This window comes from Euleptes europaea, chromosome 12 (genome assembly GCF_029931775.1).
Source record: "Euleptes europaea isolate rEulEur1 chromosome 12, rEulEur1.hap1, whole genome shotgun sequence".
NCBI classification, from domain to species: domain Eukaryota; kingdom Metazoa; phylum Chordata; class Lepidosauria; order Squamata; family Sphaerodactylidae; genus Euleptes; species Euleptes europaea.
Genome location: NC_079323.1, coordinates 8,059,771 through 8,083,009, shown reverse-complemented (window position 1 = coordinate 8,083,009; position 23,239 = coordinate 8,059,771). Strand labels below are relative to the sequence as shown.

The following is a 23,239-nucleotide window of genomic DNA, read 5'->3' as shown; positions in this document are numbered from 1 at the left end:
AGGTTGTCACCATTATTATCATTATTACATATTTATATCACAAGAGCCAGCGTGGTGTAGTGGTTAAGAGCAGCGGTTTCAAGCGGTAGACTCTAGTCTGGAGGACCGGGTTTGATTCCCCACTCCTCCACATGAGCGGCGGAGGCTAATCTGGTGGACTGGATTTGTTTCCCCACTCCTCCACATGAAGCCAGCTGGGTGACCTTGGGCTCGTCGCAGCTCTCTCAGCCTCACCTACCTCACAGGGTGTCTGTTGTGGGGAGGGGAAGGGAAGGAGATTATAAGCCAGTTGGATTCTTAAGTGGGAGAGAGAAAGTCGACATATAAAAACCAACTCTTCTTCTTCTTCTTCTGAGGTAGGTGGAGCTGAGAGAGCTCAGAGAGAACTGTGACTAGCCCAAAGTCACCCAGCAGGCTTCATGTGGAGGAGTGGGGAGAAAAACCCGGTTTTCCAGATTAGAATCCGCTGCTCTTTACCATTACACCACGCTGACTTTCAACTGGGGTGAAATCATTGTTTTCCTCCGTGTTGTTCCAAGGAAACTTCTAGGTAAAAGAAAGGCCTCTCCAATATGGATTTCTAAAATGGCGCAAGTGTGGTTGTTGTCTAGGAACACTCAGTTGCTACTTCAGCATTGTCTAAAGTTTCTTGTTTCAGGTTTTTTTATTATTATTATTACAGCTATTTTCATCCGAGAAGTATTGGGGCAGGAAGGACAGAAGAAACTTTCTTTGTACAGTAAAGCCTGTTGAAATGCACTTAGGATGTGTGTGCGGGTGGAGGGAGAAGCCACTTCTTCCATTATTTGCCGCAGGGGTTCAATGTCTGCCACAACAAGGACAATACTAGATTCCAGGGAGGTGTTTTATAACAGATTAAAATAAGAGGGAGCAGCTAAGCTTTTGTCTGAAAGAATGCTGAGTTTTCAGAGTGTAAGGCGCATGTTTTTGATTCTTGCAAGGATCATTGTTTTCATGCCGCAAAATCAAAGCGACTTCCCAGGAAGCCATTATGTTGTTTTTTTAAAAAAAAGAACAGATTTAATCTTCTAACACAAGAGCTTCCTTATCTTTCTGCCATACAGCGTCGCACAACCCATTGATTATTATTTTTTTTTAAGGACAATACTTGGCAACTATTTTTCTCAGAAATGAGATAGTCAGAGTGAGGCCGAAGCAGATCGGTCGATCCGGAGGAGAGACGGCAGGGCTGTGGTCTTCCCACAGCTGAAATCGAACAAGGCGAAGGTTTCAAATGTGCTGAACTGGCTTTGTTGGGAACGATATGTTTCAAAGGCGGATTTGCTCAGTTCTTTTGAAACCTCCTGCCAGCGGCCTCATCTGGCCCGCCGCCACTTGGAGCAGCAGGAGGAGAGAAATCCTTTCCTTCAAAATTCATCACCCTCTGCTCTTCTACATCACTTCTTGGAGAACCTTGGAAGTGCCGTAAGGTCGCTCTAGGAATCACCAGCGTTTCCAGCCATTTCTAGAGCTACTTTTCGTCTCTTCTGGGTTTTCCCTGGAAGTGATGTACCGGTAGGATTGCCAGGTCCTTCTTTGCCGCCTGCGGGAGGCTTTGGAGGTGGAGCCTGAGGAGTTAGGGTTGTCAACCTCCAGGGAGAAGCTGGAGATCTCCCGCTATTACAACTGATGTCCAGCCAATAGGGACCAGTTCCCCTGGAGAAAATGGCCGCCTTGGCAATTGCACTCTATGGCATTGAAGGCCCTCCCCTCTCCAAACCCTGCCCTCCTCAGGCTCTGCCCCAACAATCTCCAGGTATTTCCCAACCCGGAGCTGGCAACCCTGGGGTAAGTGGCATCTCTAGCTGGGATATAGAGGTCCCTCTGTGTGTTTGCCTTAGGGTTGCCAACCTCTATGTTAATAACAGCCAGCGTTGGTCCCTGAAGAAGGCGTTAATCGCCGAAACAGAAAGATCACCGGGCTTCTGTTGAGAACAACTGCACTACTGAATTGCTACTCTCAAGAAGCATATCTGTGGAAGAAAGGGAGGTTGGCACCCCCTTTCATGGACTTACCTATAATACTGCTATTTGTTTGTAATAAGGCATAGTCCTCTCTTCGGCGTTACTTTTAAGGCAAAAATTAACAACACATGTTTTTGCCTACATACTATCAGTGGTGGATATGTTATTAAATACCACTACTTTATAATCATTGTGTCTAGCTTTGTGAAGTGCTGTTTCTAGTTTGCTGAACCTCTAGGTACTAGCTGGAGATCTCCTGCTTTTACAACTGATTTCCAGCCGATAGAGATCAGTCCACCTGGAGCAAATGGCTGCTTTGGCAACTGTATGGCATTGCAATCCCTCCCCAAACCCCGCCCTCCTCAGACTCCACCCCAAAAAGCTCCCGCCAGTGGTGAAGAGGGACCTGGCAACCCTAGTTTGCTTGTGGAGGTGTATGAAGGTGGTGGAACTCCAGGGAAGTTTCTACCAAGGCCTCTACCTATTTACACTGGGAGTAGGGGATGAAGGAGCATTTTGCCTTTTTTCTTGACTTGGGCAGAAGCGGAGCAACGGTTAGATCCAAATGCCCCAAACCCTTCAATCCCGGCTTAATTCAAAACAATGCCTCGAGTTATTTGCCCGCTATATATTTAGGTCCTTATGGCAGCAGAATATTACCGTTACCATAGAGACGGCAAGGTCAGCACCTTCTGAAACAAGGATTTGATATGGATGCAGACACGAAGAAAATGCAGAGGTGGCATCTTACTCAGAGAACTGTTTTCTGGGAGCTTTGACAACTTAAAAATAGCTAGCTTGTTTAAATCTTTGTTCCCACTTCACCAAGACGTGGCTTCAGTTTTCCCCAAATCTAAGCATTTGTGAATGGGATTGTGTAATGTTGCTCTATGGAGGGGGAAGGGCGACCCCTTCCAATCCCCATAAAAGTGGACCCCCTGACCCAATCTTCACCACACTTTGGGGTTCGTGCAAGGAGAGTCCCTTCAAGGTACGCTTCGAATTTGGGGACTCTACCTTGAAAAATGACTCGCTAAGGGCCGAATATTTCAGGAAACCTGAAAATAAACCGAATGCCCATATTTAATGGTATGGGTATTCGGCTCATTTTAGGTTTCTTGAAAAAATCGGGCCCAATAAACCCAAACCTAAAATTTGCCGAATTTCTTTTGTGCACAAGCCTAGTTCAGATCTGCATGTTCCTCTAGTAATAGCTTGCATGTGAGTAGGGTGGCCAGCCTCCAGGTGCTAGCTGGAGATCTCCTGCTACTACAACTGATCTCCAGCCGATAGAAATCAGTTCACCTGGAGAAAAGGGCCGCTTTGTCAATTGGACTCTATGGTATGGAAGTCCCTCCCCAAAGCCCGCCCTTCACAGGCTCCGCCCCAAACCCTTCCACCGAAGAGGGACCCGGCAACCCTAATGTGTGGATAGATCAAGTCTAACATAACAACATGAAATGGGGTTTTGTTTTCCGGGGCGGGGGTTGGAAGAGGTTTTCATGAAACTCAATGGAATTCAGTATGGAGAGGTCAAGTAAATTAATATGCTTGCATGAAGAAGCCAAGACACCCACTTTCTGCATTAACACTACAATGTATTATATCATAGTATAAATATTTCCCATGCTGAGCACACTGGCTGACCAGTTCCTTTGGAGGGCCCACAACAGGGTATGGGGGATGAGGCCTTCCCCTGATGTTGCCTCCAGGCCCTGGGATTCAGAGGTTGACTTTCTAAAACACTTGGCGGGCACCAAGGAAAGGCAGGAGCCATGGCACCTGTGGGCACCATGTTTGGGACCCCTGCTGTACATGTGGGGGGGCTGATTATGTTGATGGACATTCTCCAAAGAACCTCTGTAGTGCTTCATTCGTACAATATCAAAGCCCACCAGAAGGCGCACTGCTGTGTTCCGCACCGGCCACATTTATGACCAGCTCTCCAAAAGCCGTTTGGCGTAAAATAAATGCATTATAAAAATAGGAATAATTTCTAGGTTCGAATCAGAGCAGCTAGGCAACCGCTGTTTACTGAGCAGCTAGAAGAAGGCTTGCTGGTCATCTGTGCGGCCTGAAATCCCAGGTGTGGTAATTACAGCGTTACGTTTCATAGGATGCTGTGTGGCTCATCCAAGAGGCCCTGAATTTGGACAGAGTTTCTGAGTACAAACATAAGCAGGTGTTCGTCACACTGTTACAAGATTAAATTATTTGAAGAAGAAGGAGAAGAAGAGGAGGAGGAGAAGAAGAAGAAGAAGAGTTGGTTTTTAAATGCCAACTTTCTCTCCCACTTAAGGAAGACTCAAACCGGCTTACAATCGCCTTCCCTCCCCCTCCCCACAACAGACCCCCTGTGAGGTAGGTGGGGCTGAGAGAGGTCTAACAGAGCTGTAACTTGGCCAAGGTCACCCAGCTGGCTTCATGTGTAGGAGTGGAGAAACAAATCCAGTTCACCAGTTTAGCCTCATGTGGAGGAGTGGGGAATCAAACCTAGTTCTCCAGATCAGAGTCCACCAATCCAAACCACCGCTCTTAACCACTACACCATGCTGGTGGGACCTGGGGATCTCTCAGAATTACAACTCCACCCTCCAGACGACAGAAATCAGTTTCAGGAAAATCAGTTTCCCCGGAGAAAACAGCTGGTTTGGAGGGTGGACTCGATGACCTTATACCCTGCTGAGGTCCCTCCTCTCCCCCTAACCCCACCTTCCCTGGGCTCCATCCCCAAATCTCCAGGAATTTCCCGTCTTGGAGCTGGCAATCTGATTTATAGGCACACATTCCTGTTTTTCCCTTTTAACAGCAGATTGTTGGGGAACATATACTTTTAAGGATGAAGTAAAATGATGGTGGCAACGTAGACTTTCAGTAAACTATGGCATGCTCATGCAGCAGTCTGGTAACCTGTCGAGTTCCAACAATGAAAAGATATAACCAGCCGGTTTTAGACATTGTGATTTGTGTGTGTGTGTATATTTGACAGATCTCTGCGATCAAACAGTTCTAGATGAATTAGTTTTCAAAATGTCATAAACCAGAAAATGTTACCATGTGAAATGGTTGACTTGGGGGGGGGGGGGCAGATAACAAAACAATAGAAAAGCTAACCCACATTTTAATTTCCATGAGATGCTACAGACCATTCAATTAGTGTTATCCGCATGCTGATTTTTCGCCCCAATCCTGACTGCTTTCAGGCCCTTTACATGTCGATATTTGACCTGCCTTTATTTTGCATGTGCATGAATTCTCTGTGTCGCTGCTGCATGAAGGTCGTGCGATCCCAGATCTTCCATTCCCCACCCGAGCCTTTTCCCCACTGAGACATTCATAGGTTTTCATGTATATTATTTTTCCCCTTTGTTTTCTGTTACTAAATTTTAAAGATGCTTGGAATGTAAAAGTGGCATGAAACTTTGGTGACACCTGTAACAAAGCCCTGCCAAAGCTGGAATTGGCCTTTTCCGGATATTTATACCAGCGGCGATCACTGTCCTTCAATTTCGGACACAATGCCCGGCCCTCTCCAATCTTCAACTCTAAATTTAAAGCGAAACCTAGATCAGCTCAGACCAAAGTCTATTGAATTTTTTATCTGTTTCGGCATTTGAAATGGAATGGGGGGAAGGACAAAATTCCTTGGTCCCACCGTGCCGTGACACTTTTTAAATGGTGAAGTTTTCCTCTAAAACGGCGTCGGCTGCCATGGATTGGACCCATGTGGCTGCCGTAACTTCTGCTTTGGCCCAGAAGGAGATTGACACTAAGGCCTTTTATGCCGGGACATTTCCCGTGGTCACCCCCTCTGACTGCTTCAGGGCATCCGTCAGAGGTCACCTCGCGCTCCCCAAGTGTTTCTGCGCATTTTGCCCGTGTTTTCCAGATGCTGTTTTAGCCAGAATTGGGGAAATGTGGGCAAAATGCATGGGGAGAGCGAGGCGACCTCTGACAGGCAGATAAGGCATGCATAATCAAAAGGAAGCCTTGAAGCAGTCAGCAGGGGTTGACTGCGGGGAAACGTCCCAGCATAAAAGGCCAAAATGGAGAAAAGATACACAAAGATCCCTTCATAAACTGGGCACATTTTTTCAAGCCCGTTCTGTCCAGTATATTTCCAGAACAGATGTTGGGGCAAATTAGGCACAGAATTCAGCATCTTTACTGGTCAAAGGCCACTACAGTTTTCAGAACGAGAACAGTGCTCATAAATACAATTTCGTCTCTATCATTCTCTGTTGCTCTCGCCGGATTCGGGGAGCTTGGGGGACTGGTAATCTGGGATCTGGCTTTACCTGGCAGGGGACCAGCTGCCCTGGATTCCAGCCTCTTGGCAGCATTGCCTGGAGCTGAGCATTCATTGGTAGGTCCTTTGAGGAAGGCCTCGGAACCCAGGAGCTAGGGGTCTGGAAGAGGCTCAGGATTTGGAGGGGGACTCTAGTGGGGTCAGGTGCCCCCTGAGATTCCTGATCTTCCCTCAGAATGTTCTCTGGCTCCTCCTGGTCCTCATCTGTGGATTCTACTCCTGAGTCCATCCCTGGGGGGTGGCTCATAACACTATCCATTGCACATGTTCAGCCTGCCAAATAGGGGGGTCTTCTGGCCACATCTGAGCAAATCTTTTTCATAACAACCTTGCAGGCGAGACACCGCGATAGCAGCACAAATGACTGAGTCTCCTCCCTTCCATTTAATGAACGGAAATGCGGAATTGCATTGAGAAGGAGCAGGATTCTTTCAACCAGACCACTTAGAGCAGATACTATAAAGCCTGTTGCTAGAACCCTCTGTCCTCACTGGACAATTGTTATATATAATATCCTTCCCCCTTTCTCACCAAGAGGCCACCCCTAATTCCTAGAATCATCAGGCAGTGTTTGAATTAGAGGGGGCACAGGAATCCCATACTTCTACCTTATTTTTTTATGATGATCCACTGAGCTGTTGTTTCAGAAGGATACAGGGGGAGCAAGATTGGCACTGCAGTCTTACACAGAGTAATTCTTGTTTAAGCCTGTTGGATTCGATGGCCTTAGGATGGAATAACTACTCATTGGATTGAACTGCCAACCTCTCTAATGCTACAAAGGTGGGACTTGTGAATGTCATAGTGGATACCCCTCATAATTTGCACACTGTCGCCAACTCCAATAAGGTTGAATCCGGATCCTGGTAAGGGAGCTCGCTGATACCATTCAGGCTTACCGAGCTTTATGAACGAGCAGGACTTCAAAGAGAGATGTTCTCCAAGGGAGTGAATGCCTGCTGAATGTGCCACAATCCCTTGCCGTGTCCAAGGGACAATGTGTTCATGCGGCTTTCTCAAAGTGCACGTGCCACACTTCTGGGTCAATACTACAGTGCTGAACTGAGAGCGTAAGAAGCTGCTGTGTGGATTTCACAAGGCTCCTTCGTTTGTGATGTGATACTTTCAGAGGGTAGATGTATTGGTCTATCATAGAACAGCTAGATTTGAGTCCAAGTAGCACCTTAGAGACCAACAAGATTTGGGGGGCACAAGCTTTCTGAGAAAGGAAGCTTTGACTCTCGAAAGCTTATGTTCACTTTATCGTAATGTCCCCAAGGCAGTGCTCGGTTCGCATTTCAAAGATGAGCATTGTTTTGTTAGAAACGAGGATCTCGCATTGTTCACAGTTACATTGGAGGCCATTTTCGATTCCAGCCAGATCTTCTGAGACCTGACTTTCTTTGCTCTGATCTGCTTGCTGGTTTGCTTTTTAAAAAAAAAAATGGACCAAGTCACTTACAGGGTTTTCTCCCACTTTTACAAACTAGTTGTTCTGTCAGCATGAGTGTGACAACAATTAGACGTCCCTGTTTTTTGCCCCCCGTTGCCTTTTCTCCTTCACAGTCATTCAATGACAAGCGTAAAAAGAACTTCATCTTTTCACGAAAATTTCCATTCTACAAGAACAAGGAGCTGAGTGAGCAGGAAACGAGTGACCCGGAACGTAAGTAAATGCTTAGAGGCAATGTCACGATGTAGCACATGGGTGAAGCGCATGGCACCAGAACCCCACCATGCACACACACCTAGGCAAACAAAAGTCAGTGTCAGGGCAGGTGAGGCATTACTACTGTGACCAGTGTTGGACAGCAGTCTGGATTCAGCTCAATTTCCTTTTTTTTTTTTCTTTACCTTCCCTTGGAATAAAACTAAAGCTGTAACCATTGGTTGATGAACTCTCCATTACCGAATTTACAAAACCGAATTTACACTTAAACCCCTTGTTTAAGTCACTGAGTTTCACATTTTGGTTGAAGAGGAAGCCCATGCTATCCGGTTGGGGTGGCTGCAGTCACTCTTTTTGCTGAATATGGCTCGTGAAGAATCCTACTGATAAGTTCTAAGTAAAAAAGAATCCATTCTTTTTCATCATTCCCAAACCTGAAGCTGTCAAATGGCGCCTGGATGATATCTGGCTTGTTTCCCAGATTTTTATGGTGACTCTGTGAATTAATGGCCTCCCAAACGTCCTATCATTAACAGCCTTGCTCAGTTCTTGCAAACTGAGGGCCGTTAACTAGGCAGACTATGTTCACAGGGTGATTTGCCATTGCCTTCCCCACTCATCTACACTTCACCCCCAGCAAGTTGGGTACTCATTTTACCGACCTCAGAAGGATGAGTCAACCTTGAGCCAGCTACCTGAAACCGACTTCCATCGGGATCGAACTCAGGTTGTGAGCAGAGATTTGATTGTAGTACTGCAGCTTACTGCTCTGCGCCACGGGGCTCCTAAACAGGCCAGCTACTGGTGTGAAATAATGCTTCCTTTTGTCTGGCACAAAACTAATGCCAGCCAGTTTTGTAGGGTGACCTCCCTAGTATCAGGGGAGAAGCAGCAAAGTTTCTATTCGCTTTCCCCAGACTTGGCATATTTGTGTAGATCTCTGTCATATCACCCCTCAGGCACTGTTTTTTTTCTAAAGAAATGCCCCAGATTCTCTAGACTTGCCTCAAAGGGAAGGCATCCCTATCCCCCCTTCCTTTTTTTTAACCATCATGTCACAGCTAATTTATGTTGACCCTGTAGGGTTTTCAAGGCGAGAAAGGTGGTTTGCCATTGCCTGCCTCTTCGTACCAATCCTGGACTTCCTTGGTGGTTTCCCACCCAAGTACTATCCAGGGCCAACCCCGCTTTCAAGATCTGACAAGTTCAGGCTAGCTCTGAGTTCAGGCTAGCCCTAAGCATATTGCCAGTAAAAATACCATAATTTTGTCAAATTTGAAAAAAGAGTTTATTTCTTAATTTCTTTAGAAAATCTGTGTGCCATCTCTGCAGAACTTGCTCGAGGTGGCTCACAGCCAAAACAACAAATGATCCCAACAAGCAAAAGAAAGAAGTCGAGCCGATAAAAATGAATAGACCCGAGTCGACCTGGGGAAACAACAAAAAAAATATTCAGCTGATCAAAATGGGTTGATAAAAATTATTAAAACACACTTCCTGAAAACTGTGTGGGCTTTTTCACTTGAACCAAAACAGGAGCTTGCTCGAGGTGGCTCACAGCTGAAACAAAGAAATGATCCCAACAAGTGAAAGAAGTCGAGCCGATAAAAATGAACAGACACAAGTTGACCCGAGAAAACAACAAAAATATAATCAGCTGATCAAAACGAGTTGATAAAAACAATAAAAACACACCTCCCGAAAACTGTGCGGGCTTTCTCGCTTGAACCAAAACAGGTCACTTCCTTGGGCAATCTGGCGAGAATATGGGCGGACGGCAGGGCACAGGACATTGTTTCCAAATGAGAGCACGAATCCAGATTGTGCGCTTAACACGGTCAGTCATGGTAGTATCCATTTCAACTCCACTGACTTCTTCCTTCCTCTTCTGCGGCTGTTCTTTTCTCTCATTGCTCTCTCTGGGGACTTCCGTGCAGGACCTCCCCGGATTAGGTGACGACGGTTATGGAACAAAGACTCTGAGTAAGTTTCCAGGAATGGTCACTGTAACTTTTTTTTTTAAGTATTCTGTTTCTTTTTTTATTATTATTTTGGCTTTTGTTCCTTCCCCAAGGACCTTCCACTCCCTGGCATGCACGAGATTAGATTTTTATTTTGTCCCCTCCAGCTTGGAATGTGATGGGGGGGTGGCGGGAAGATTCTGTGGGTTTTTATGTTTTGCATGATAATATGAAGAGCGTACAGCAGATGAAACAGATACACCGACTTCTTTGTAAGCAACTCCGTTTTGCTTCCAGATCATTCATTATTGATCCTGTAAGGACAGTTCTTTAGACCAGCGGAGTCCAAAATGTGTCCTGAGGATAGCATTGTTAAGATAAATTCTCTTGATTCCTCTTTACCCAATTTCTCTCTGCAATCCAGCATTTCTTTCCCTCTTCTGCAAAAATTGGCGTCTGTTTCCAATCAATTCCATTTTGATCAAAAGGGAAATTCAAAGAGAGAAAGGGCAAGAAGGGAGGTTTTGCAAAATGTCAGCATTTCACTTTGCAGATGCTCAGAGGCAGGCAATGTCTCTACAAACATCCCTCCTGTTAGAGCACCATCCTGGGTGGTGTAACATAAAACAACAACAACTTTAAAGGGCTGAATTTACAAAGAAGTTGCACAGAGCACCAATCGTGTGGTGTAACAGAACACTATGAAGAGAAACCAAAGAGAAATGATTGAGGAAAAGAGAACAAGATAAATCAATGGTTATATCTTTTAAAAAGTGAGTTTCAGAAAAAGAAACTCCACTGCCCATAACAATACTACCTGTGATTTTTAAAAAATTTATCTATTTATTTAAAACATTGTTAGCCACCTTTCTCCCCTGCGGAACTCAAGGCGGCTTACAATAAAGCATTATAAAAACACAATAAAAACAACAATGATAAAACCCATAAAAAGTCTCAATTTAAAAACTCCAATTAGGACAGCTAATAAATCAATCAAATGCAGTCCTTAATAAAACTGTCTTCAGCTGCCTCCTGAATATTGACAATGAGGGGGCCAGGCGCATCTCCCTGGGGAGGTCATTCCATGATTGTGGGGCTGCCATGGAAAAGGCCCTCTCTCGTGTACCCACCAAGAAATTTCTGAGAATCTTGGTGGGGGGGTCCTCAGTAACACTGCAGTCCCGTGCCTTGTTACCCCCATCTTAACTGACTGATTTCAGTCAGTTTAGACTGGAGTAACTTGGCATAGGATTGCACGTTACGAAGACTGGTAAGAGTAGACATGCTTGATTAACTCCCCCGAACATCCCTTCCGATATGCAGATGCAAAGGGTGTTGGAGATGTATATTTATATAGTGTATATTTATGCAGGATAGGGGTGAACTACACAGGCTCGGCCCACTTTTGCCCTAGGCCATGTCCCAGAATCCTCTGCAAAGGTGTAGACCCCTGCCCATAGCTTACCCTCCTCAGCCTTAATGGTAGCTAGCCTACCATGACTGATCTTCTCCTACAACATGTAATCACAGGGGAGTCTCGAGTGTGTTGTAGGAACTATCGTCACTGAGGGTCACATGACATGGGAGCTCCATGTCTGAAACTGCTGTCCTAAAATGCAGCGGCAGAGAAGCCCAATATGGGTCAAGACCATGGCCCTGGGGAAGGAGGATGCAAAAGAAGGTTTAACTCTTTCCTCTGCTGTTTTTCCAGCAGGGAAAAAGACAGGTCACTGCATTGTGCCTGTCTTTTTTCCCACCAGGACTAAAAATGAGGGCCAACTTTGTTCAGGGGAATGGTGCAGATGGAAGACTTAGCCTCCCTCCTTCTCTGCCCCATGGCCTAGATCAGTATGGGACACAATTCTGAGGAGCAAAAAGCACATAAGGAGTTCTATTCGTGGAACTCCCACGTCATGGGTACTTTTCACCTGAGTTCACAAAGAGTGACAGTAGAGCTTGTCACTGTGACCTGCTCTAGAAATCTCTGCAAGATCCCGGGATTCAGAAGCGCAGATGGTTCCATGGCAGAGAAGTCATTCTGGAAAGAGTTCCCTGCAGTTGGAAGACCAGTGCACAAGTTGAATTCAGATCCAAAGAGAGCAGATGTTGATGGGTTTCTTCAGCCATCTTTAACAAAATCCCATATTTTGGCCCCATAATACACAAACCTCTTGGAATTTCTTCCCATCTAGTGGACACCTGTTTCAAAAACAAGGATCCTAGACAAGGCAAACTCCACTTTGCAATGGCTCTGAATTCCATTGATTATTACGGTCAAGGGCGCTTTCACACATCCTGAATAATGCACTTTCAGTGCTCTTCCAATGCAGTTAAACAATCGTTTGCAAGTGGATCTTGCCATTTCATACAGTAAAATCCAGCTGCAAAGTGCATTTAAAGTGGATTGAAGGTGCATTATTCAGCATGTGTGAAAGTGCCCGTAGAATGAAATGGGTGTCTTGCAATTGATTTCGATATCGTTAGGTACACCTAACAGTGTGTTGTGCCTCTCTGCACTTGTAATAAACTCACCTGACCTGCGTAATGCCCATCTGCTTTCCTTAAAGCTCCGCCAATCCTTTTATCTTGGCCACCAATTAATTTGGACCCCCCCAAAAAAAAAATTATGCAAACTTCGCCATTGCACATTGCCTACTGCTGTGAATGCGCTTTTCATGACCGGAATGTATGCTCATGCGCAGTTGTGATGCAGCTCATGGGGTCTCCCGGACATTGATTTAACTTCATCTAGTGGTTGACTTTCCCCAAAAAGGCAGGCGCATTATCTCTTGTGGAGCCGAGAGGGCAAGTTTGCACTGCCCTGGATTTCTCTGCGACAGGCCTGCAAACGCTCACACCTCCGTTTCAATGCAGTCGCCGCGAAAGATTGAATGCAAGCCAGTTAGCGTCAGCGGCATCCCGTGATGTATAATCTGGTCAAAATGAACACTCATATATTATTCATAAATGGAGATGATTATGGCTTTTTTGCAAGAGTGTAATGATAACTGTCCGACTCAATGGAAGGGTGGATTTTTGGCCCGAACCTCCTTCCTCCCCTAGGGCCATTAGAACCTATCGCTGTAGACCAATTATTGTAATATCTCTCCAAAAGCAACCAGCTAGATGCCTCTGGGGGGAAGCCTTGATGCAACTTCCTTAATTCTGAAGGGGCCTCCTGTTTCCCAAGAACCTTAGCTCAGAGATAGTGCACGTGTTGACGTGTTAGGTCCCAAGTTCAATCCCAGGCATCTCAAGTTAAGACAGATCTTGGGTGACAGGGCTGGAGAAGACACTGGAGACTATGTCTCAAGCCCTGGAGAACTCCTACCGATCCTAGCAGACCAGTGGTCTTCAATCCATGGGTCCTTTCCCTCAGGTGGGCTTTCTGAGCCCCACCTGCTGGGTCATGATCCAGAATCGAGATCCCAATATTTTTCTTAATGCAAAGGTACCACTCCTCCAGCTTCTGTTTGGACGTACATTGAGAAGAAGCAACAGGATGGCAAAGCAGAGTCATTCAGAGGTGGATTCTTCCAGAGGCAAATCCTTCCATGGCTCTGACACTTGGCCTGTCCCTCACTATAGCCTTCTACAAGCAACATTTCCCATGTTGAAATCAACACACATGGGGGGAGTCGTCACAATTGCTCTGGTCCCACCCCTGCCTAAACCCAGTCAGCAGCTCTTAAGCATGAAATTGATGTGTATAGAAATGTGCAGAGGCTCCCTCCATTTGAAAAAGTAGTGTTCCTGCTCAGGAGACAAAAACCTAGGTGCGCACATTTTCTTTGCATGTAGTCTCCATGCTCATTAGACAGTGATCATACAAAGACAGAAGACAGAACACAGGAGCAGCATTCTCGTGCCCACATCAGTTTCAATGCGTGAAATGTCATCTGTTGGTTTATGGTACACTTCATGTGTTTCCTCTCCTTGGTTCTCTTAGGGCACTTTCACACATGCCAAAATGCACTTTCAATCATAGAATCAAAGAGTTGGAAGGGACCACCAGGCTCATCTAGTCCAATCCCCTGCACAATGCAGGAAACTCACAACTACCTCCCCACACACACACCGCCAGTGACCCCTACTCCATGCCCAAAAGATGGGCAAGATGCCCTCCCTCTCATCATCTGCCTAAGTTCATAGAATCTGACAGATGGCCATCTAGCCTCTGCTTAAAAGCCTCCAGGGAAGGAGAGCTTACCACCTCCCGAGGAAGCCTGTTCCACTGAGGAACCGCTCTGTTAGAAGATTCTTCCTAATGTCTAGATGGAAACTCTTTTGATTTAATTTCAACCCATTGGTTTTGGTTTGACCTTCTGGGGCAACAGAAAACAACTCCACACCCTCCTCTATATGACAGCCCTTCAAGTACTTGAAGATGGTTCTCATATCCCCTCTCAGTCTTCTCCTCTCCAGGCTAAACATACCTAGCTCCTTCCACCTTTCCTCATAGGACTTGGTCTCCAGACCCCTCACCATCTTGGTTGCCCTCCTCTGGACACGTTCCAGGTTGTCTACATCTTTCTTAAATTGTGGGCCCCAAAACTGAACACAGTGCTCTAGTTGAGGTCCACTTTCAGAACACGACCATTTGCAAGTGGATTTTGCCAGTTCACACAGTAAAATCCAGCTTCAAAGTGCATTGAAAGTGGATTGGAAGTGCATTATTCGGCATGTGTGAAAGTGCCCAGAGCCTTCTTCCATGACACCAGTGAGGTCATAACTCTGGCTCCTACTCTTCCTGTCATGTGACTCTGATGTCACATGAGTATGATATCACATGAATTCCTGCCATGTGTTTGCAGCTCTGTGGTTCCCATTCTGCTGCCTGGGGGTTATCTTACAGCTGGGTTTTTGCTGCGGAAGGCGGATACCGCCTTAGGAATAAAGTCCACACAAGGCCTGTTACTTCATACTCTGATAGAAAAGGAACAATAGGCATTCTGGCTATCTATGTAGGCTAGGATGGAAAGAGATTGCAGAGAACACGTCTTGCCCACATGGTGGTTAGACAAAGAATCAGGAAGAGAAGGAATCCTGAAGCGAAGCATTTTGGGTAAACAGAGACAACAACAAAGCAGACAAGAGGAAGTGATTGATTTATCTAGCTCTTACTGCCCCTCTGGAATACTGATGTGATCCATACAAAGGAACATTTCACAGTCCTTCACTTTCAACAGGTCTCAGGTCGGGAAAGTCTGATGATCACTAGAGTAGACAGTACTGGATTAGATAGTGAAATAGTATGATTAAGAACATAAGAAAGGCCATGCTGGATCAGATTAATGCCCATCAAGTCCAGCAGTCCATTCACGCAGTGGTCAACCAGGTGCCTCTAGGAAGCCCACAAACAAGACGACTGCAGCAGCATTATCCTGCCTGTGTTCCACATCACCTAATCTAATAGGCATGCTCCTCTGATCCTGGAAAGAATAGGTATGCATCATGACTAGTATCAATTTTGACTAGTAGCCATGAATAGCCCTCTTCTTGAACATGTCCACTCCCCTCTTAAAGCCTTTCAAGTTGGCAGCCATCACCACATCCTGGGGCAGGGAGTTCCACAATTTAACTGCGTTGTGTGAAGAAATACTTCCTTTTATCTGTTTGGAATCTCTCACCCTCCAGCTTCAGCAGAGGACCCCGCGTTCTGGTATTATGAGAGAGGGAGAAAAGCTCTTCATACCATTCATCACTTTATAGGCCTCTATCATGTCTCCCCTTAACCACCTTCTTTCCACGCTAAACATCCCTAAGTGTTTCAGAGGAAGGAAGCTAAATGCCCTCTCTGGCACTGTGGTGGGATGATTGGGGGGCGGTGGAGACAAACTATTTGGCATTGCACTGGTGTGTGACATCACCTCTAGCGTGAAGCTGGAAGTGACATCATCATGACAGCCTGCCGCATCACCCTGGTGCAAGGACATCACTTCTGGTTTCGTGCTAGAAGCGACGTCACTCATCGGTGTGACACTGAGTCCCCCTTCTCATTTTTCCCCACCAGCCTGTCCGCCAGTGTCAGGCAACTGAGGTTCAGACCAGGAGGTCTCCCACTATAAAAGGAGACTTGGCCACTCAATTCATATGCTTCAGCAATGGTCACCCATCTTTACCCATAAGGCTAAGCTTTAGGCCTTGGCTGGCTTTAGATACAATATGTCAGGAAATAATATGTCCTGCTGCTTTCCCAGCGAAATCCCAGTGGCCCACGAGAGCTGCAACTCGCATTTCCCAAGACGGGATCTATCAGCCGGGTCCTCTCTCGATGCAAATTCCAGCGTTTTCAAATTATTTTAACGCATGTGACTGAGGATTCACAAGCCCATCTGTGCCTTCGCAGAATACATTTATTTTGCCTAATTATGGCTGGCACAGAAATTGGAAGCTGCCTAGGACGAGAATTACTCTTAGGAATTTAATAGAACAGGACAAAAGATTCACAATTAAAACTAATTTGTGTTGACTCTCGGGCCTTTCCATGCTTAACCTGAAAGGCTGAGGGAACGCAGCTGGTACCACAAGGAGTTCTGATGCTGATGGTTTGTGTCTTTGAGTTTGACTCAACCTCCACTTAGGGCTGTTTAGGCTGGAAAGAAGGCAGTTAAGGGGAGACACGGTAGAGGTCTATACAATTATGCATGGTATGGAGAGAGAGGACAGGGAGAAGAAGTTTCTTTCCGATTAGTACATATTAAGACCATCTTCTTTAAAATGCTAACAACAGTGCTGGGGAACTGGTTCTTGCCACTGGGTGGAGGTTGAAGGGTTAAAAAAACCCTCCCTTCCCTTCACAACCCCAAGGCAAATTGAGGCTGTGCCCGCTTGCAGTTTGAATTTCATGGTCAGAGCAAAACATGTAATTTTCGTCTCCCCTGTCTGAGGCCCGAGTCAGACCATAGATCCATATCGCTCAGCAGGAATCCATCTAGTTCACACTGGCAGCAGATCTCCCATGTCTCAGGCAGAGAAAGGACTTTCCCAACATTGGATACCTGAAATTCTTCCACTGGACCCACCAAGGATTGAACCTGGGACCTTCTTATGAAAACGCACGTACTCCCCCACTAAGAGGTTCAGATGTGAGGAATGAGCATATGTGCGAAATTCTCCTCCAAACATGCCCTAGTATGGGGACCCCCAACCTTTTTGTGCCTGCGGGCACATTTGGAATTCTGACTCAGCATGGTGGGCGCAGTCACAAAATGGCGGCCACAAAATGGCAGCCGCAGGAGGCAGAGCCAGCCACAAAACAATTGCCACAGATTAACTTCAGTAACACTGTGCAGATCCTTGTGCTGTGATGGCAGCTGCTGCCAAAGCAACATTTTAAATAATCTCCACAGCCAATCAACTCTCCAGTAGTCAATCAGAAGCCTTGCTGGGCAAAACTCTTACCTGGCCCTACCCACATTGTAAAAACACTTGGCGGGCATCAGAAAAGATGTCGGCAGGTGCCACGACACCACATTGGGGAGCCCTGCCCTAGTATTTTCATAGGTTGCTGGAGGCTTCTGCGGATGGCCCATTGCTCTTTCTCCATACATCCACAAGTGATAATGCTTTGGCCCTTCACTGGATTAATTCAGTCGGTCGGTTTGGGCTGGTCTGCCGCTCTGGGGGTTTTCCTCCCGCTCTGCAAGCGCCCCCTTTTGCATGATCAGGGTGGCTCTGTGACGTTCCGGTGCTTGGTTATGTCCTTTTAATTTGCTGTCCTGTTCTTGCAGAACATGTTTCTTCTCTTGCCAGCGATAGCGAAAGTAGCTACAGTAAGTTAATGGCTTTTGTTTGGGACTCTTTCCTTTGGCCTGCCTGTTAACGGCTTTGTTTCTTTTTCTCCATGCTTTTCTGACTTGGGAGGGGGGGGGAAGCAACCACGACAGACCTTTCGGTGGCGCAAATGGCTTGATTTAGAATGGAAATGCAAACAGAAATCGAATGGAGAACATGGCTCTGAAATAAAAGAGGGCTTTTTAGAAATTTTCCAAGGGGGTTAGACAGATTCGTGGAGATCTGTGTGAGTTATGTGCTGTCAAGTCGCTTCTGACTTATGGCAAACCTATGAACTGGTGACCTCCACAATGTCCTGTCATTAACTGGCTCACTCAGATCTTGCAAACTGAAGGCTATGTCTTCTTTTATTGAGTTGATCCACCTCATGTTAAGTCATTTTTAGCATGATTGTCTTTTCCAGTGACCCTTGTCTTCTCATGATGTGACCAAAGAACATTGATCTTTTTATAGTTGTAACGCGAGTCTTCTAGAATTCTTCGGACCTTGATAGAGCAATGCTCTGACTCGGTATGGCAGTTTCAGGTGTTCATGAGACACCTAAACTTCACTAGCATAGACCATACATGCATGACCGAGTGTTCCACATAGGACGTGCCACAATAGAAAATGCCATGTCTCTGATAACCCACTCCTTCACTCTTGCAAGATTCGAGCCTCCAAAGATAAGCAAATGGAAATGCTTTCTGGAAATCTGTGACCTGAGATTGACTTCCTGTCTTTGTGAACATATCCATTAAACACCTCACCAACCTAAATTGCGAGATAAAACTTATTTGGTACATTCCCGATTGGGAGATTCTCTGGCCATTTATGCATGACTGTTTCCTCGCAGCCCCCCCGCCGACTACTTCGGGGATTTGTCTAATTATGCTTGCATTTTCCAACTGTCAGAGGTCGCCTCGCCCTCCCTGCTCGTTTCTGCTTGTTTTCCCCACGTTTTCTGGATTTGTGTTTAGCCAACATCCAGAAAACGCAGGGGAAGCATGCGGAAATGCGCAGGGAGAACGAGGCAACCTCTGATGGTCAGAAAATACAAGCATAATCAAAGCAAATCTTTGAAGTAGTCGGCGGGGTGACCGCAAGGAAACAGCCATGGCCTTTGTCAGAATTCACAGAATGGTCGTGGGTGTGTTGTTGGTTTTTCACGTTTCTGAAAACCAGTTGCCGTTAGTCCCGACTCTCTTATACTGTTTGCTTCACATTCTCAAGCCATTTGTGGAGTCGATCTGCTTGTGCCCCTAGCACAGAGCTCCTGTCTTTGGTTGGGCCCAAATAACCATGGGTTTTGGACCTCATGGTTATAGCTTTTTGAGACCCTCTGTTCATATTCGGGATCATCACAAATGTTACCTTCTTGTAGGAAAAACGAGATGTTGCTCAAAAGATTGTTTGCATAACCTTAGTTTGCATGAAGAAATTGCAAAAGATACAACTTTTGCATCTTTTCGGTAATCTGTGCATGTCCTGCCCCGTGCAGGGAGGCGGGGTACCATAGTGCAAATATAGTTGCTATGGCTACCTGCTCATTAGGCCAAGCTAGGCTCATTTATGCCTCTTTTGCTTTGCATTTCTGAACGCCTTCTGCATAGCATAGTTTTCTCACTTGCTGTTCTAGCTTTTCACAAGTGGGGAGGATTTTGAGATTCAGACAGAAATCCTCCAACCTGGTATGTGAAATTGTATGATTCTTCGCCTTGGGGTTTCGTACTGCAACTAGCAATATGAAATGCCTAATACATAACAGTAATTCTGAGGATATAAACTAGAAGACACTGAGTTGGATCCTACCTGCTTTATGGGCAGCACAAAGGGAGGAAGGGCCCATTTGGATCCCCAAAATGGCTATTCTGGGGTTTGTGGAACCAGTGTCCTTTCAATAGAGGCTTACTGTATGGAAACAGGCAGGTGAAGCTTTTCATGACATGGCCGTCAATAACATCACCTGGTCAATAACATCCCATTAAGCATAAAGGGACACGACGCTTTTACTGCTGATCATTGGCAACCCTATACCTTTCTGTTTAGCGTTGTTTCAATCTCAATCGTAATTAAGGGGGAAAGAACCACTTGGCGTGTTTTGTGCCTCTCAGCAATCACTTATTACCCCCAATTTCATCAAAGGTTAAAAGCCTTAACTTCTGATATAACTGATATGATTTCTTATTTTTGAAAACCGTGCCAGTTGAACCGTGCCAGTTGAACAGCCAAACCTTTGCCAGGTTTGGCTGTTCAAGATGTTCAGTTTTACTGGGCTGGGACTGGTCATCTTCTCCATGACCCGCAATGGCAAAGTCCTCATTTTCCAAAACTGAGGGAGTCGGACCCCCGCCGCCCTAGTTTCATCCATTGTATTGAGCTCCGATTCAGAGTTAACCACTGTGCCCAGGATGTGATAGAGCTCCTTTGCGTTTCCTTCTGCTTGCACTGAGCGTGGGAAGCTGAGCCTTTCGCAATGCGAATTTTCGCAAGGATCCTGTCTCAACGGGATGCCTCCGAGCGATAAAATTGGCCATGAATTCCCAACCTTATTACTGCCGGTGAAGCCGCTGGTAATTAAGGAGGAGGTTTTGTTGCCACAGCTGAGTATTTCTACAAGGGGAATCGCTTCACTATTTAAACCGCTGGAGATTTCAGGAAGGTGTTTCTAAGCGATTAGTTGATAAGCTAAAGAGAAGTTTATCCGGAAAAGGAGTGTTGTTTTTCATCCTTGATTTTGCTTTCTTCCTTTCTTCCCTCTCTTATCAGGAGGACAAGAGGACTGCATTCTCTCCTACGAGCCAGTCACAAGGCAGGAAAGTAAGCACACTATCTTGCTCTACTAAATAAACTTGAATCATGGGATTACGGCATGGGGTGTCCCATCTACCACTCTGAAGTTGGGCAACCCATTCCTGAAGGGTGGGGCAGTTAGGCAGTGGCCGGGAGTGGTGCAGCCACTCTGCCTCCACGCAGGCTTCCCAACCGCCAAACAGAACTTCCACAATATAAAAAATAAAAATGGGGAAATCCCCATTGAAACTATTGAAAAAAGGTGGTGTAGCCATGCTGTAGCTTGACGGGGCGTTCCCAAATCCAAAGGGGATAGGAAGCTGCCTAAAGGCAGCTCCACCTCCAGGAACACACACCCCCATGCTGGCGCGGGCTCCCACTTCGGGGATTTCTCTGGTAGCATAGCCACGCCAGCAGCGGAACCCTGCATAGTGGTGTGGCACATTTCATAGGTAATTAGAATTAGAAGGCTATTACATATCCAGCTGTAATTTTTGTTTTCCGTTGGAATAAACTCTCAGGGACTGTACCCCCACCAAAGGGATGTGTCCTGACAAATTTCAGACATTTAGGTGAAAGCGTCCCCAGCTTAGATGCGACTAAAATTCTCATTTGTACAGGACACAGGGTGGCAAGGATTGGTGAGTGGTTTGGGGATGTGATGGTTGGATCCTGAGGATTCATTCCACTAATGGCGGTGCTTTCACCTGGTCCAAGGAACTCAAAGAACCCCTCGCATTATGGGAAGGCTCCATCCACTGGAGGAAAGAGCTATCATTAGCAGAACGGATCCGTGAGGTCCTTCCTAGTGTTTTCAAATGTGTAATTAATTCTTGGGATGTGGTTCACGTTGTGAACTCTTAGTTCCATTGTTTTACGAATCATATACTGCCTCCAGCTAGCTAGCTATCCAACTGATCCAAAAAAAGTTCCCCTTGGTGTGATTCCAATTCAATTTATTTCTACTGCAATATATATTTATGTGGTGCTCGCATTGTTCTTTTCTTTAAAATTATATCCTTCACCAAGATCTTCCTTTTCTTTCTGTATTTCAGTTAATTATACCAGACCGGTTATCATCCTTGGTCCTATGAAAGATCGGATCAACGATGACTTAATATCTGAATTTCCTGACAAATTTGGCTCTTGTGTACCACGTAAGTATTCCTTTTCCTTGTCTTTAAGAGTTTGCTTTTTTGTTGATTTGGTACATTTCTGCCCTACCATTTTACTTACAGCAGCACTCAGAGAGGCTCACAATTAAAAACAAAGATTACCAGTACAAAATTAACATAAACCAAGTAAACTTACAAATAGCCTTAGATGCTGTTCAGTGAAAGAACAGGATTCAAATTACAGTTAATCAGTAAGTCGGTAAAATGAGTACCCGGTTTGCTGGGGGTGAAGTGGATATGCGTGGGGAAGGCAATGGCAAATCACCCTGTGAACATAATCTGCCTAGTAAACAGCCCTCAGTTTGCAAGAACTGAGCAAGGCTGTTAATGATAGGATGTTCGGGAGGTCATTAATTCACAAAGTCACCATAAAACCTGGGAAACAAGCCAGATATCATCCATTTGACAGCTTCAAGTTGGGGAATGATGAAAAAGAATGGATTCTTTTTTGTTTAGAACTTATCAGTAGGATTCTTCACAAGCCATATTCAGCAAAAAAAGTGATTGCAGCCATTATTACAGGTAGCCGACTCAAGGTTGACTCAGCCTTCCATCCTTCCGAGGTCGGTAAAATGAGTACCCAGCTTGCTGGAAGTAAAGTGTAGAGGACTGGGGAAGGCAATGGCAAACCACCCCATAAACAAATTCTGCCTAGTAAATGTCGTGATGTGACGTCACCCCCATGGATCAGTAATGACCTGATGCTTGCACGGGAGGACTACCTTTACCATTAAAGGTGCCGTCCTTCATCACAAACCCTTGTGCCCAGCAGAATAAGGAGGAGCTGAGTCAATGAGGGTCCCCCTTTGGTTTTCTGCAACCAAAGGGAGAGGAGTCTGTTGATCCATCTTGGACTGGGCTACCATTGAGGAATAAACAAGAAGACGGTGAAGACAAAGAAAAGTTGGCTTTTATACCCCTCTTTTCTCTACCTTTAAGGAGTCTCAAAGCAGCTTACAATCACTGCTCTTAACCACTTCACATACTCCAGGCTGGAACAACAACTCTAAAAGTACTCCTCCCTATTGGCCCATGTACAACTTTATGGATCATTATGGCTAAATAATCCCAGAAGTCTGGACTGCAGAGGTGAGAAGTGTCTCTGGCATCATGCCCAGTCCCCATGGAGACCTGGGAGGCCAACCAGCAAGAACATATTCAAAATACCACAAAGGATCACAATACTGGAAGACAGCAGTGAAATAGTGTAGAGATCCAGCAAGCAGAAGCCATCGTCGGACTGGTCCTACCTCCTAAAATATGGTGGGGAGCCAAGAAAAGAAGGGTTTCCTGTTGCAGCTGTAATATGCCCTTCCAAAGAAAAGAGCAAGAGTCCAGTAGCACCTTAAAAATTTACAAAATTTCTGGCAGGATATGAGATTTTGTGAGTCACAGCTCACTGAAGTGACTCAAGAAAGCTCATATCCTGCCAGAAATTTCGTTAGTCTTTCAGGTGCTAATGGACTCTTGCTCTTTTCTACTGTTACAGACAGACCAACATGGCTACCCATCATGATCTACTTCCAAAGGAAGTTTAGCTTGTGTTCCAACAGTAGCTAAAAACTGTTCT

The 23,239-nt window shown here is 45.7% G+C and overlaps 1 protein-coding gene across 9 annotated transcripts in view; it reads left to right on the top strand.

The window, feature by feature from the left end:
• The window catches only part of DLG2 (discs large MAGUK scaffold protein 2), a 970,480-nt gene that overhangs the window by 939,694 nt on the left and 7,547 nt on the right, over window positions 1-23,239 (top strand). For 3 of the 9 annotated variants that reach the window (XM_056858109.1, XM_056858111.1, XM_056858105.1), the window contains 3 exons: window positions 9,902-9,947; window positions 20,471-20,521; window positions 21,550-21,651. In XM_056858109.1, coding sequence (XP_056714087.1) covers window positions 9,902-9,947; window positions 20,471-20,521; window positions 21,550-21,651 — 199 coding nt within the window. Of the gene's footprint in view, window positions 1-7,861; window positions 7,962-9,901; window positions 9,948-17,658; window positions 17,701-20,470; window positions 20,522-21,549; window positions 21,652-23,239 lie in introns of all 9 variants that reach the window. The other 6 variants (XM_056858106.1, XM_056858108.1, XM_056858103.1 and 3 more) reach the window with 3 other exon arrangements.